Here is a 16,286-nt window from a genome sequence, read left to right on the forward strand (position 1 = left end):
ATGTAATTTTTCGGTAAAGTGAATAGTACCGAGAGCTTTTCGTTAAAATTTTCTTTTTATTTTTACAATTTTAATTAATTGTATTATTATATTTATTATACAAATCGTGTTTCCAAGGCATTGAATAATTTATCTATTTATAGAGGGAATATTTGTACTCACCATCCTCACTAGATGATAATACTCATCACCCTCTTTATCATAGTTAGACGAATTTAAATTTTAAAATATGTGTAATAAATATTACATATATTATAAAATTTAAATTTATTCAACAGTAAGTTGCGTAAAAATGCACCCATTTTGTGGAAGAGTTGGGATGAGATTCCAAAGCCCTTTACTTTTCCAACTTTTTTTTCTATTTTTCTTCATTTTTAATTTTTTAATCAATTTTCCAATTTCTTTGATTTCGCCTTTTGGAGTATTTTATTGCATTTTCCTTCTATAAATTGACCCCTCAATTCCATTGCAAACCTCTTCCTCTTCTCTTCTCTTCCTCCTCTTTTGTTTACAGATCATTCTGAGAGCTTAAATTCTCCCCCTGAGTTCTTTCTTTGTCTTGAGGGCCGAGGCTCTGTTGTGTTTTCTTCCAAGAATTTCTGGGTGTTTTTTTATTTTTATTTTTGCTTAATTTTGGGTTTTCATTTCTGGGTTTTTGCTGTTGAATCTTGGGTCTTTGGATCCTGTACCCAAAACCCATATATTTTCTGATCCAATTAGTCTTTGAAGTTGAAATCTGAATTTAATTTTGCGTTTCTGCTGAGATTTATTTCTCTGTTTCAGAAAATAAAACTCTGGAAAATTAAATGCTGAAAATCTGGATCTTAATGTTTGAGATTCATGTCGCCGGTTCTCAGTGAAATCCTCCGTTCGGGGTTTATGGTAGATTCCTCCCTCCGGCGCAGAACCCACCTCGTCCAATCTTTCTCCGTCATCTTCCTCTACTGGTTTTACGTTTTCTCATAAATCAGCTCCCCGCACAGCCTAATACCTATATTATATATATATATATATATATATATATATATATATATATATATAATCGCGCTTAATTATCTGAATAATTAGTATTTGGTTCTTCGTGTTTAGGGTTTAATCTAAGTTTCTATGGCTTCTTCAAGCGGAAATTCCTCTGGTTCCACTCAGCTTCAGAACTCTGGCTCCGAAGGGGATCTGCATCATCTGGTGGATCAAAGAAAGAGAAAACGGATGCAGTCGAACCGCGAATCGGCGCGGCGGTCGCGGATGCGAAAGCAGCAACACCTGGACGATCTGACGGCGCAGGTCACCCAACTGCGGAAGGAGAACAACCAAATCCTGACCAGCATAAACATCACCACCCAGCACTACATGAATGTCGAGTCGGAAAACTCGGTCTTGAAAGCGCAGATGGCGGAACTCAGCCAGAGACTGGAGTCACTCAACGAGATCCTCGGTTACATCGACGCCGGCGGCGGTTACGGCGGAGACTTTGAAACCACCCCGGTTGCCGATCACAACAACTTCATAAACCCTTGGAACATGCTTTATGTTAACCAACCAATCATGGCCACTGCCGACATGCTTGACCAATACTATTAACTAACCAATGGCAACGATGACAATAGAAAATTTTACCTTTAACCACAATGTCACTGTTTCGGTATTTCAAAACCTTAACTTACTATTATGTATTTTAATTATCTCTTATCTCATTTGGTAATATGTTATTGGTTATAAACACCGTTACAGTGACGTTCTGAGTGTAAGGTAAGAGGGGGTGATTGGTCAGTTCGTTTTGTTGCCTAGTCTTTGGTGTTGGTGGTGTTTGGAATTGCATCACAGTCTCAAATGATTGGCGGAGGAAAGAACAACTTGGTTTTGTTTATGTAATCAGATATTAATATTAGGAGAATCCAATATATGATGACTGCGATGGAAATGGGCAAAATTGAGAGGGACCAGAGAAGTGGGTTCTGGAATTTGTAATGAGTATTACGGTGTGAATGCTAAATTATCGATGTAAATTGCTCTATTGACTTTAAATGTCTTGCCACTTGTTTGTGTATTATTTTTATTTTGACTTAAACAAGTATCAACACACAAAATGTTTATAAAATACGTTCAATCACATCCGACCTATCAAACGAGCCCCGAAAGTTTTGGTTGCTTTCATAGAGTTCGCAAGTTGAAACAAGTAATTAGAACACTTCTACACGTTATTTAGTTTCTCCTATAGTCTATTACTTGAATTTTCAATGCTTTAGCATTATGGTGTATTATTATTGGCACTACAAAATCATATTGTTTAGTCTTGATTTATTGATTAAGGGCGTGTACATTCACAATTTATCAATAATATTGTGTTTGATTATTTATTTAGGTCACAGTTAGAAAACTAAACGCTTTTATGATTTGAGCGAGTTTTGCTAGGACCAGATTTCAATGACGACATAGTTAAAAATGTGGTTAATATCATGATATGGAGTGGTTAAGTCACCAATTGGATTGCATTCGAGCACTTCTCTGTGTGCATGCATATAGTCCTCTTGGTTGAAGGATTCCTCAATTAAGTTTATCTGAGAGATCTTTTGTATGATTTACTCTACATCGTATTTCAATGATTCTACATCGTATTTCAACGATTCAGCAGTTCATCGCTTAGGCCTTCCGTCAAAGATCATCTTTACCTGGAATCACCCACATTCAAAACTATTTGACCGTTGGATTAAATGAAAGTCATATTACTGTTTCTTAGAAAAATCATATTCATCTATTTTCTTTGCTACAATTGGATGTCATAATGGTTTTGTCTAATTTTTTTACAAGGATGATCTATGAATGATATATTAAAGCATAAACAGTTTGGATAGTTGAAAAAATTACAAAATGAGCACCATAAAGTGTCTTTCAAATAGTATGTACATATAAAGCTTCATCACATTTAACAATGTCTAAAAATATGTAAAGCCAATGTTGTGTTGATGAAATTATGCAAATAAAAGATTCCAAAAGAGAAAATAAAGATCCAGAACTTGAGGTTCTCCTGCGCCTACGCCATGTTATCTTCCTCAAGAAAAGAAGACAGAGATGCTTTGCTTCATATTAAATGAATTTTCTATCTATTGATCTGTTTTTGGTCCCCCATTGGTGCTGTATAATTCATTATTTTATAAAACATTAAATTACTCGAACGTTCAAATACCGGTGGTGGAGATTCTATGCACATTCAAATAAAGTTTTTCCTTTGGAAATTGAAATCTTCTGTGGATCTCTGTGTCTGCAGTCAACGGACCTAGAGATTTAGATCATTCATTTTAAATTATACGACTTTCATTAGTTTATTTTATGGGTTTCACTTCACAAATTAAGGGTCCAAATCTCTCTTGAACGGTTCAGATCTCTGGACGCGCTAGTAAGCTTCGAGATCCTAAGAGATCTCGATTCTTCTTTTGGCTTGTTTTAAATAGTTTATTAGGTATTTTGAATATTTTAAAGAATTAGATCGATGGATTTCCAGATTGACAGAGGGTTTATGTGAATCTAATCACAAAACAATATGGGGGCACACTCCCAATAAACAAAATGAAGTTAAAAACAATTCACTATTCTACAATTTCATGCATATTTAACTGCTTTGTTCTTGGTGATATATATGTTAATAATATGATAAATAACTACCATAGGAGACCAAAAAAAAAGTTATTTTAGTAGAGAAAAATATGAAAAAATTATCCCTTTCTCCTCGACCTCTTTTCCCATGTTTGGATAGTTGTGCCAATTGGTGCTGGCTAATAGCTCCAATTTGATTATTTGGCCAATGATTTTGCCTTGGTTCAATTTATTTTTGATTTATGATTCGTTTGAAAGTGCTTTTAGAATAACTGTAAACGTTTTTAGGAAAAATATATTTGAAAACAATCTTTAATAAAAACGCACTTGAAATGCTTTTTAAAAAACATATAATTGATATATGACATTGACAATTTCCAGGAATATTAGATATATTTATCAATATCATATTCTATTTGTATGACATTTTAACTTTAACGTTCATCAATACTTAATATAATTTTTAAATTAATAACATCACGTAATTTTGTGACTTTTTCACTCATAATACTTCATGATGCACCTATAACCTCAACAAACTTTGATCGGACCATAATATAAACCAGCAGGACAAAATTGGAATTGGCGGTAGGTAAAGTAAGAACTTCAAACTTGAGCACATGCAACAATCATGAGGTGACACAGTAGTCAACAACGAATTTCATGTATGTATTCTACACAGCATGATCTGAATTTAATTTTTAATGTTAATAAATCACACCATGATGATCAGAAAAATATTAAAATACCTATGTGAATCTTTTCAATCCTAAAAGATGAATTGAAGTGGCGAAGCCACCATTAGTTCCTAAAAAAACTCTGGCATACGCCAGATTCCTCAGAAGCAAGTAGGAAATCCCAGATTTTATTTTCTTTTTTGTCACACAGCCTACATATGGAGAGGACAATCAAGTACATGATGTGTTGTACTTGTTTGGCATGTTTGCTCGATTAACATGGGTTGACATGGAATGTCCCCTTTGTTTTATTTTAATTTATTAAACACTTAATTATACAGGAAATTTCTACATATATCAAAATATTTTGATATAGTGTGTGGGATGCTACTTCTTTTCTTTGTTCCTTTCATTAATTATTTATAGAAAAAGAAAACAAGAAAACTACAACAAGAGGGAAGGAGCTTTCATCCTTTCAATTTAACCAAAGATAAAACCAGTAGTAATTAAAGTTTAATTCTACAGCTCTATATATGTTATTTATATTGTATTGTAATCTCAATATTATGATGGCGTCTAGACTTATAAACAGATCATATTATTATCGGATCGGATCAATTTTGATCTATTTATAATCGGATTATTGGATTCGGATTTTATTCGGATAATTGGATTGGAAGTCGGGATCCATATCATATTAATTGCATCGTATTCAAATCGGATTTGGTTCAAAATCTAATATATTAACAAGTCTAATGCCGTCTCTTAGTACTACGATATAATAATATTGTTTTTCACTTGTAATTTGAATTTGGTATATTACGAATTCGATACTAAATTATTTTAATTACTATTATATGCCTTAACCTAATTCTTTTTTACAATATAAATTCAAATTATGCCAAAAGTAAATAATAATGAAATTAAATAGGGTCATAAAAAGAAGTGAAGTGAGTGGCTTGATTAGGTCGACAATAAATTTAACAATGGTGGAATATCTAAAAGAGGAAACAAAAAAAACAAAAAAGGATGATGAAATCATTTGTCACGCCTTTCCAATTTCTAAGTGTTATTTTTCAAATAGAATGTTGTAGAACATTGTAATTAATTAACGTTTAAACAATGGATTAAGAAATTAATTAAAGTTTAAACAATGGATTAGGAAGATGATGAAAGCATTTAAAAGCCACGAGTGAGTTCAGAAAATGGAGACTGTCATTTTCCCCATCATATTAGACGACTTTTGGTGTAGTGGGAAGCCAGTAATTTGTATAAATTAATGGCTGATTGAAGGTAATAAATATTTGATTAATCAAATGGAACGAGAAGCATTATCAATCAAGAATATAATTTCATGATTACAAATGCAACAAAATCTACTTGTAAGAAAGGATTTTTAATCGTTGTTTACATTTTATAAAAAATGGTAAATTACAAAAAAAGAAAGAAGCTAAGGCAGAGTATAAACCAGCGGTTGTTATGACATGCATGCAAATTAGAATATCAGTGTGACATCCCACATCGTCTAGATGAGTGATTCTTATATGTATATTCACATCCCTACCTAGCACGAGGCCTTTTGGGAGCTCACTGGCTTTGGGTTCCATCGGAACTCCGAAGTTAAGCGAGTAGTGCGCGAGAGCATTCCCAAAATGGGTGACCCATCGGGAAGTTCTCGTGTGAGTTCCCAGAAACAAAATTGTGAGGGCGTGGTCGGGGCCCAAAGTGGACAATATCGTGCTACGGTGGTGGAGCGGACCTGGGAAGTGGTTCCCCCCGGACCGGGATGTGACAATTTGGTATCAGAGCCTAACCCTGGTTGCGTGTGTGCCGACGAGGACGTCAAGCCCTTAAGGGGGTGGATTGTGACATCCCACATCGCCCAGGGGAGTGATCCTTATATGTATATTCTCATCCCTACCAAGCACGAGGTCTTTTGGGAGCTCACTGGCTTCGGGATCCATCGGAACTCCGAAGTTAAACGAGTAGCGCGCGAGAGCATTCCCATGATGGGTGACCCATCGGGAAGTTCTCGTGTGAGTTCCCAGAAACAAAACCGTGAGGGCGTGGTCGGGGCCCAAAGCGGACAATATTGTGCTACAGTGGTGGAGCGGACCCGGGAAGTGGTTCCCTCCAGGCGGGGATGTGACAATTAGGGCTTGTTTGGTATTGTAATAAAAAAAAAATTAGAATTTTCAAAATATTTCTTAAGAACTTCTTTAATATTTTTTTTTTTAAGATTAAAAAACTTGTTTTGACACACCCTGACCCAGAAAGTCCACTTGGACCCTGAATCGAGCTGTGCTGGCCGACACCTGGAAGGTGACGAAGCCATAAAATGTGATAGTGTATAAAAAGTGAATGAATTTGAATCTAAAAGTGTCTAAATACCAGAGTGCGCTACGAGTGGGAGCGAACCCATTTCACACGCGATGTCAGAGCATAAGTAAGGTACAGTAGTGTGGGTAAGAATCATACCCTCAAAAATATCCATCAACACTAAGATTCGCCACAGATTATTGTCGATACAAACTCAGCAGTTAAAACCTGGAGGGCACCAAACAGAAGGTGTGAGTAAGCAATAAAACCAAGCTTCCCAAAGTTACTACCTCTCAAAAAGTAATGACCCTAAATGTAAAACCCGTATCGTTTTCCATAAGAAAGTACAACATATATACATATATCCAAACCATACTCAGAAATGACCAAAACCACGGTTTGCCATCATCTCCACCATACATTAATAAGTAGGCCAAATGAACTAAATCAATACAAAGTGATATATCAGTCAGAGTCATCTAAAATGACTTGTACATCTTATCCATATCTCATCAATCATGGCTAGCATATAAGTCGGAGTCACCTATAATGACCTGTACGACTTATCAATATCTCATCAATCATGGCTAGCATATAAGTCGGAGTCACCTATAGTGACCTGTACGACTTATCCATATCTCATCAATCCTGGCTAGCCAATAGCTCAATAAGTATACCTGCACACGAGTCGGAATCACCTAAAGTGGTCTGTACGACAGGACTGGGTGTAAATAAATACGCTCAAGTGCTACGATCACGTGAAGACTGGGCGAATAGTCGCGGGTCACCTACGAGTCGGAACCACCTAAAGTGGTCTGTACGACAGGATTGTACACCTACCTTGAATCCAAGGTGAGCGTAAGGTGCGGGATGTGAACATCACGTGAATGACTGTGCCCTGGCCACAGGCGGGAGCACTAACACCGGGTGCAGGTTTATGAGCTCTCAATGCATTTCAATATAACATGTGCAACTCATGACAACCAGTACGACAATATCGGAGTTGCCTAACTCATAACTGTAGTCATGCTATAACGCAATCGATTCAACTATTACCATAAACTCACCTGAACTTACCTGGGTGTCCTGAGTTCACCTTTGCACTTGAAAGCATTCCCAATAATTATATGCAAGTAATATACATATGGATATATCATGATGCAATCTACTACTTAACCATGTTGTAGCATTTTCAATTATAAACAATATGGTGTGAAGTGTACAATCAGTAACGCCCTACTCTCAAACTACTTATTTTCAGGGATAATTATCCATGACAACCTAATTAACTCTAATTTAACTAACTAATTCACAAAACTAAAACTTGCCTTTACAAATTTCCTTCGCATTACTCAATTTCCCAAGCAAGGCTTTTGTCTCAAATATTTTATGGCTGCATCTAACGTCTCGTTAGACTGCCTACGTACCCTAGACATGGATCAAGTCATTTGTAGTTCATATAGTACTTCAAGCATTCACAATAAATATGTATGAAAGTAATATGCCTAATCAATTTAAAAGTGTCGATAGAACTCTCAATAATATGTACGATAAAAAGGAAAAGATGCACTCACCTGGAGTCCACGCTATGATTCTCTAGCGCACGCATCGAGACGTCCTGAATGATTGGTCCCTGTGACCAATTATCAAATCACATCTCAGAACTCTTATCCGTAGAATATGTAATTCACATAAAACACAACCTCAACGACATTCTAAAATAGTTTGATACCCATTGACCACAAGTCAACCGTCGATCAAAGATCGACGGTAGGGTTTACAACCCTGTATAACTTGACCCGGAAAATCCGCATATCAGATTTCCAATCCGCAACTCCCAACGATCCACAATATGTTTCTAGAATAACATATTAAAATTTCATTACGATCCAACGGTCAGATCTCCGCCAATTGCCTAAAACAAGTGGCCGTGAACATTTATTTTACTAACTTACAAATCCAATTCAGGAAGATCCGTAAGTCGGATTCCCGATCCGTAAATTCCTATAATCTTTAAATATTACGTATTATAATGTATCCAATTTTGGTGACGATCCAACGGTCGGATCATCGATTCACATTTTATCAAGTAACGTATCGTAATGAATTTAGGTTCCAACTATCAACCTACGTCATTCAAATGATAAAACTGAATTCAAGACATTTGACATAGCTTAAAAATAGCATTGGCGGCCCACTGGCCACGCGCCGCCGCGGGTGGCGGTCGGCCGCCCCGACTCGCCGGAAAATTCAACTATTTCCAAAAATTCTCAAACTTCACAAAAATGAAGATCTCAGTGAGTGGAGCAACTTTCATACCTGCCACGAAGTCCAAAAGTGGACGGAAGATGGTAAAGTTTGCCCACGAAGCCGGCGGGTGCCTAAAACTTCCCGACATCGATTCGTCGTCTACGGTGGTCCAACGGGGTCAAGGTTGGTTGGGTTTTTCTCCTGGGATGATGGGCTACAAAGCCCAAGTGGTGGCATCGGCCATTGCTTTGCCGATTTGCCGGAAAATCGAGAAGGGTGGCCGGAGCACCATTGATTTTCGTCAACTTTCGTGGCCTCAAACCGCCTCATACCATGGTTAATCAAGGTGGTTCTTGGGTGGGTTTTGTAGAGGGGAATGAGAGCTTCAAGATGGTGGTGGTGGCATCGAAAAACTCCACCGGAGTTGGCCGGAATCGGCCTTGGAAAGTGGGTGGTCGCGAGTGGGAAAAACCCACGGGAAAGCTGGGATTTTTTTTTTCTTTCTTTTCTTTCCTTTTTCTGATTGGGCTTCACCTTAAATAACCAATTTCTGATTGGGGATTTAATTTAATCAACACTAAACCTTGAATAACCAATTTCGAACGTCCGTAACTATACCGTTATAATCCGGACTCGCAAACGGCTTTCGCCTATGCGTTCACATCCACGAGTATTACGAGAATATGTTAAAAGAATAAGTCATACGTCTCTCTAGACGATGGTTAACAGAAGTCAAAGTCCTTGCCTCTAGGGCAATTTCGTAAATTCACGCTTTTTAAATAAAATAAAAACGTAAAATTTGGAACGGGTTGTCACATGTTTGGTATGAGATTCAAAATTTAAATTTTAATAGTTAAAAAGAAAATAATAAAAATTACCTTGCACCAACTCCCCGTAAATTTGAAAATTATTACTAAATTCAATTGGACAGACAAAGAAATCCAAAAAGAGCATCGGAGAAGAGGGAGATGAGAGAGAAAGAGGAGAGGGATATTCGGGAGGGAGGAGAGAGAAAGAAAGGATAGAGCAGATAAAAAGAGGAGAGAAAGATATGGTTGAGATAGAGAGTTAGCAAAAACAGATCGGAAGTGAGAAGAAAGGAGAGATAAAGTAGTACTTTGGAGTTAAAAAAACAAAACAAAAAAAAACTCACTTTTTGTGTTTGTTAGAAGTAGGCTATTTTTAAGTTAGTTTTGTGTTTAGTTTTTTTTTAAAAGTCCAACCAAACAAATATTCAAAGTGTAAAACTAAAAAATTGTTTTGGAGTCCAAAAAGTAAAATTCAATTAAAATGCTAAACAGGCTCTAAAGCATCCCACATTTCCTCTAAGAACAAAAAAACCTTTAGTAGGATATGACGTATATAAGGAGTTGTTATTAACACTTCAAAAAAATCAACTTTTAGTTCCTTGAATTGAGAGAAGTTAAATTGTAAAAATAAATGACTAAACTTATCATATTTCGTAAATGAAAACGTGTTGTTCACGCAATAAGATGATAGTAAATGTAAAAGAAAATGCATGTGCACGACCATTCCACCTTAGAATTAATGCTCTAAGATTTATCTAGTGTAATGTAACCAATATTCAAATCAATTACTAATTTACTAGTGTGTCTATTTTAATTTGAATTTATACAAGTTAGGTTTTACATTACGTGATATAAAACCCAACCATACATTTCCACCCCACTACTTAGGAACTCGCATTCGATTCTTTTAGCCCATTAAACTAATTTCATGAAAATGACGTAGTGGCCACCTCATCCGACGTAAGATTTGGTTTTATTGGGTTTTTCCAATTTGTCTGCTTTTTCTTCAAAAGGTATTTACCGTATTTGTCGATTTTTTTTTATTTTTCGAATTTATAAGGAGTTGTTAATTTTCTCTTTAAATTTTAATTTTAACCGATAGCCTCATGAGCTTTAATAATTAGTGAAAATTTCTCTCTTAGATTTTGGAAATTTCAATACAATTTTCAATCTATTTTGATCATATGACAAATGTTTGAGGGCAATAAAGTAACTTTATCCACAATGCGGAATTATTTTACTTTATCCACAATGTGGACAACAATTTTTTTTTCATTTCTTATTCTTCTTTTCCCCTAGCTGATTTTGTAAACTTTATGTTTGAATTAGCCATGAGAGTACAATTAGAAGTTGCAAAGTCTTGCCTTTGTGCTCAATTTATCAAAACAAACTTATCCTTTTGCCCTCATACATTTACTATGTATTGTTCACGTGATCAAGATGGATGGAAATTGGATAAAAAATTTCAAAATCTAATGCTAGGAAAAAAATTACCAGCCCTATACAAGTTCGTATGACAAATCGATAAATAAGTCTTTTTCAAATGGATTGCAACGTTGCAAGCATGAAGGGCAACACAAAAACACTGTGTGTGGTGTGAGACTAAAAATGACATGCCCAACTAATTGGATAAAATATTAAAAATCAGAGCACAAACATTTTATGTTTAATATTATAATTATTATTTTATAATATTTATATTTTATCTTTATTAGGGACAATGTTAATTCAACCAAAATTTTTATTAGGTTAATGCTTACATAATTGAAGTCATCGACACTGTTCCATGTAATATGTAATGTTTTCTTTTCTAGAAACGTCATCTTACATCATCACATATATTAATGGTTTTATAATCTACACGATATTGGTTTTTCTAGGAATTGGATTCCATCATAATCTACTTTGTGAAGATCTTAAAGATCTTTATACCTTAAGCATTTATCGTGTATAGTGTGTTAAAAAATCATTTGATTTTTTTTTATTATTTAAAATTAAACACAAATAATATCTGACAAAAACTAATTGCACGATGCATGATGAACAATTAAGATATGAGAATCCGTAGAATCCTCACAAAGTGAATCCGAAAAGGATCATCTTCCTTGGGTATAGGCAACAATGGACACCTCATCATCCATTTGCAAGCCCTAACCATGAGAAGAAATTTCATGCACATAAGATCTTCTCGTAGTATTTACTCAGGCTGTAGATCGAGTTGGATTTGAATGCCATAGGTAAGTAAAGGCTAGCTAAGACATCAACCCAACTCCAGCCCAACAAAAATGAAATTAAGGTGGGGTTGGCTTCGAGCACGTTTTTAGTTAATTCTGACTCTCCCATCAAGTTTAAAAATCTAGTTGAGTATAAGGGATTCAGGTTGTCCCGACCCTAGTTGCACCTAGGTGCAAATAAGTTTCTTTGCCTCAACCAAACCACGTAGGTATGTAATTTACAATGAGGCCCGCTCTTTATGTTTTTGGCCGCAGGTAGAGATGTGCAAAATATTTGCGAGTACGGACCCGTCCATTTAAAATTCATAGTTATGACCGTTTTAAAAAATGCAAAGTTATAGATATAACCGTTCACATTGAGCTAACAAGGCCTACAAACCAATCCAATGCCTGCAGACTCCATAACCACAAATGTAGATCTCCACAATCACACGAGACACCATCGTGAGACGAGTTAATGAAATAAAGGTGTCACCTTATGTGTATGTTCCAATGACACTGCTTTGTGCTTCACATGAAGCTTAACTTTTGCTGCAAAAACAACTAATTTATAATAATACACTACTATGAGCAAATCTCGAAACGAAGCCAAAACGAAATTTTCTTAAATTTTAGCATCACAAGGTCATTTAAATAGTCAACACACTCACTCACTAATCACTACAGCACAAAATACACACAACATATATCATGTAACATGCTTCATATAAACCAATATCATCCAACACATCTAAGCAAACATTCATGTCTTAAAACTAAAAAATTTAGAGTAAAAAATGAAAAACTAAATGAACTACAAGGAAACACAATTGCCGATGTGTGAGACTATATTCTCCAAAACACCCACTCACGAGGGGCACCACACGGCGTCTCATGGAAAACCAATTCCCGCATTGGCAATGGTCAAGTGTTTGACGTCAACTTAGTACTACGGTCTAGTGGTACTCATCTTCACTTGTAAGTAAGAGGTGTTAGGCTCGGCTCTCGCCAAAAGTGAATTTGAACCATATTATTATAGCTAGCTCATTATGAGGTTTAGCCCACTTCCTTACCTCTTTAGTGTAAAATATCGTTGGTTCAGAAAATGGTATAAAATCATTACAAAATTTCAATAATCATCCATTCAATGATATTTCTCAAATGGTACAAAATTATTAGAAATTAATGTGATTTCAGAAATTGACCCGATTATGAGTTGAAATACACAAGCATAGAAGAATAAGGAATATTTTCAATAATAATTATTCAATAAATGTGATAATTAGTTATTGAAATATCATATGGCATTTGGAGAAGCGAATCAAAACGTACGAATTGAATGCGTAATAGGCTCAATGTTGTAATATAAATGGATTTGTATTTGGAGATGATAGTGAAAGGTTAAGGTTACATATACATACATACATACATACATACATACATACATACATACATACATATATATATATATATATATATAGTTTGTTTGTGGATCGATCAAAGATGGCAGTTGGAATGAACGAAGTTTTGGTGATTGGAATCGGCATTTTTGTCAGCTGTTTGCTGCTTCAATACGAACAATCTCTTTTAAGGCTGAGCAATCTCTTTTGTGTTTCTTCATTGCCATTTTTCGCCAGGTTTTCGAAGAAAATTAAAGCTTACATTGTGGGTGTTGAGCATAAGCGCAATACAGCGGATTTGTTTGGCGTGGAGAAATCACTCAAGGAATTGACTCAGCTAGCTGATACTGCTGGACTTATGGTTGTTGGTTCCACGCATAAAAAGTGATTAGTCTTCGATGCTTTCATGTTCTTTGCTAGTGTAGTGCTGTCCAACCTAGTTGCTAGTTTGTGTCAATGTGTGCTCAATTATTTGATGCTGATCACCTATCTTCAAATTGCTAATGCCTATAAGTAATGCAGACTCGTTTCTCCAAACTCGAGGACATACATTAGATCCGGCAAGGTTGCAGAAATCAAGAGCAAAATTAACGCTTCGGGAGTTGAGAATGTGATATTTGATGATGAGCTCTCAGCAGGGTATGAAACATGACTTTATAGTTATTACGTACATGCTTATGGTCACTGTAGACTGATTTGCATGAGTTGCGCAGTTTTATTTTGCCGATACTGACTCCCTTTCCCCCGCATCTATCAATTTGTTGTGCGGCTGTGCCTGTTGGATGATTTGGATTAGAATTGAACTCTCTTCTCTTTAGCTTTGATTTGAGACCTACGGAGATTTTTCCGTTTAAATTTTATTTTCTCCAAGAACCTTTCAAGCACTACAATGTTTAAAGTTTTTGTCTTCGTATTCAAATGTTACTAGGCGTTTGCGCAATTTGGAAAAAGGCTTTTGGTGGGGAGGTTAGAGTTTGTGATTTCACTGCCCTCGTTCTGGATAGTTTAACCAGCGGGCTGCAACACATGAAGCAGCTGTACAGGCAATTTATCATTGTGCTTATAATTCTAAGTAATAATTTGTTTCGTTATATTTGAATATACGGCAACAGCTTACTTGGTACAGTCGTAGTAACTAGTAACGTAACAACAAAATACAAATTTTTCAGAATTATCATGCTGACAATATTTCAATCGTGATCTTCTAGGTTGCATCGGCACAAATGGAATACCAGTTACCTCGGCAAACAAAAGTGTGGACCCGTCTTGAGCTTTAAGCAGGAGGACAGACAGGTTAAGAGGACGGGCGAGAAGCAAATTGAAGCGGATAAGCGTATCTTACGCACTCAAGTAGGCCCTTTAATTGGTCGACAATATTCTAGTAATTGATTGCATAATAGAGATGGATGTTTATCGTAATGTGGAGCTGTTCTATAGCAATTGTAGATTACAAACTTAACGAAAATTTTTGTCTGGAAATCGATTCGTTTGTAAATATGTCGGTAATGCTAGATTGGTGTTCTCAAGGAGGAGTTATAATATGTCTGTAATGCTAGTTTGTGCTATTTTCCTTCCATTTAGTTGTAAGACATATGCGTGTTTCGTTTTCTTCCGGACGAAGCATGGGAAAGAGTTTCTTCTCACAGATACTGTTGGTTTCATTCAGAAGTTACCAACTACAGTGGTAAAATGCTTGCACAATTTATTCATGAAGCTGCTACCGCGCAGATTAATTTCTCCGTCTCCTATTGTTCATTTTCAACTGTATTGCAAGAAAAATGTTTTGACGAATGTCAGTCGAATGTCAGTCAAGCTGATTATGTCTTGCACTTCTTTCCACTAACTGCATCTTACAGTTTGCTGCCTTCGGAGCAACACTGGAGGAGATATCAGAGTCCTCATTATTGGTGCATGTGGTGGATATCAGGTACAATTTTGGAAACCTTTAAACGATGCATTCGCGATGGTGGACATTGGAATCTTATTAGATATGTTGATATCGACTTCAGTCATCCACTAGCTGAGCAACAGATACACGTGTCTGCAATTCCAAAGTTCATGGTGTGGAACAAGGTAGGGCGAATTTCCCTGATGGCTCGGTTACTTAATCCAATGTTGTGAATGAGGGATTAATATTAATCATCATATCGGTGAGTTGTGTGTTGTTGGTTGTTCTTTTATTTGCATGGAGTGTGCATGGGTCTTCTTTTTTAAATACCGATGATCATGGACTGGATTTCATTTGTGAAGCGTATACACAAGATTGATGACACACGGCTACTTTTTTTGCAGGTTGATTAAGTTTAGCGATCCTGAAAGGATAAAGTTGGAAGCAGAAAGGAGAGATGATGTGATTTGCATATCTGCTCTGAGTGGTGAGGGTGTAACTGAATTCTGCGGTTCAGGAAAAATTGAATGTTATCTGCAACCATTTTTGTTGTAATGAGCTTGGGCACTCTAGGAAAATCGAAAGTAGCACTGTCATTCCCAAATTCCAACTGTTGATGGTGTGAATATAGAAGGGAAAAATTCAATACATATTTATCTGAACACTCATGCACTGATTAGTTCAAGTAGCCTCATCTGTTTGTTGCAACAGGACGTGGAAGTCAAATCTTTGGTGGATGATGGCCCGTGGATCCACATCAGATAGGTTGATATCAATGAAGGATGTGCACATTTCTTCCATCGAAAAAGGTATGCTGCAAATCAATTATGCAAGCCATTTTTAGTGTGTAACTCAGGTCTGGTAGTGTTGGAGATTGTATGTGAGTAGAGGCTGATATTATATTACCTGGAATCAACGTCAAGCACGAAGGAATTATTGGGCATGTTCATGTTGATTGAATCATCCGCCATCAGAACTCTCATTTGTCCAATAACCTGATGCAACAAAACAAATCCCCAGATAGAGAAAAAAAAGGGGATACAGTTTACACATCTATATATCTCTGCTTTAGTTTTAGCATATATGCGCTCTCATGACAACTCAATTTAGCAAACAATGATGCAAAACATTATCGTCCC

At 36.1% G+C, this 16,286-nt stretch overlaps 1 protein-coding gene and 1 long non-coding RNA gene across 2 annotated transcripts; one reads left to right on the forward strand and one right to left on the reverse strand.

The window, feature by feature from the left end:
• The first annotated feature begins 510 nt into the window (after positions 1-510).
• On the forward strand, positions 511-2,025 carry LOC137717654 (bZIP transcription factor 44). Its single transcript, XM_068457078.2, has 2 exons — positions 511-947; positions 1,090-2,025. Exon 2 carries the CDS (start codon positions 1,108-1,110, stop codon positions 1,579-1,581), a length of 474 nt encoding a protein of 157 aa, XP_068313179.2. The 5' UTR covers positions 511-947; positions 1,090-1,107; the 3' UTR covers positions 1,582-2,025.
• A 4,587-nt stretch (positions 2,026-6,612) lies between these two features.
• Positions 6,613-9,320, reverse strand: LOC148695365 (uncharacterized). Its single transcript, XR_015965149.1, has 3 exons — positions 8,907-9,320; positions 8,162-8,220; positions 6,613-6,815 (listed from the first exon to the last, which is right to left on the reverse strand). It is a non-coding gene; the product is annotated as an uncharacterized LOC148695365 (long non-coding RNA).
• Positions 9,321-16,286: the final 6,966 nt, after the last annotated feature.

This window comes from Pyrus communis, chromosome 8 (genome assembly GCF_041283825.1).
Source record: "Pyrus communis isolate YQ-2024b chromosome 8, ASM4128382v1, whole genome shotgun sequence".
Taxonomy (NCBI): Eukaryota; Viridiplantae; Streptophyta; class Magnoliopsida; order Rosales; family Rosaceae; genus Pyrus; species Pyrus communis.

What these genes read in the sequence shown, in the direction of transcription:
- LOC137717654 (XM_068457078.2), top strand. Translation starts at nt 1,108, where the DNA reads ATGGCTTCTTCAAGCGGAAATTCCTCTGGTTCCACTCAGCTTCAGAAC.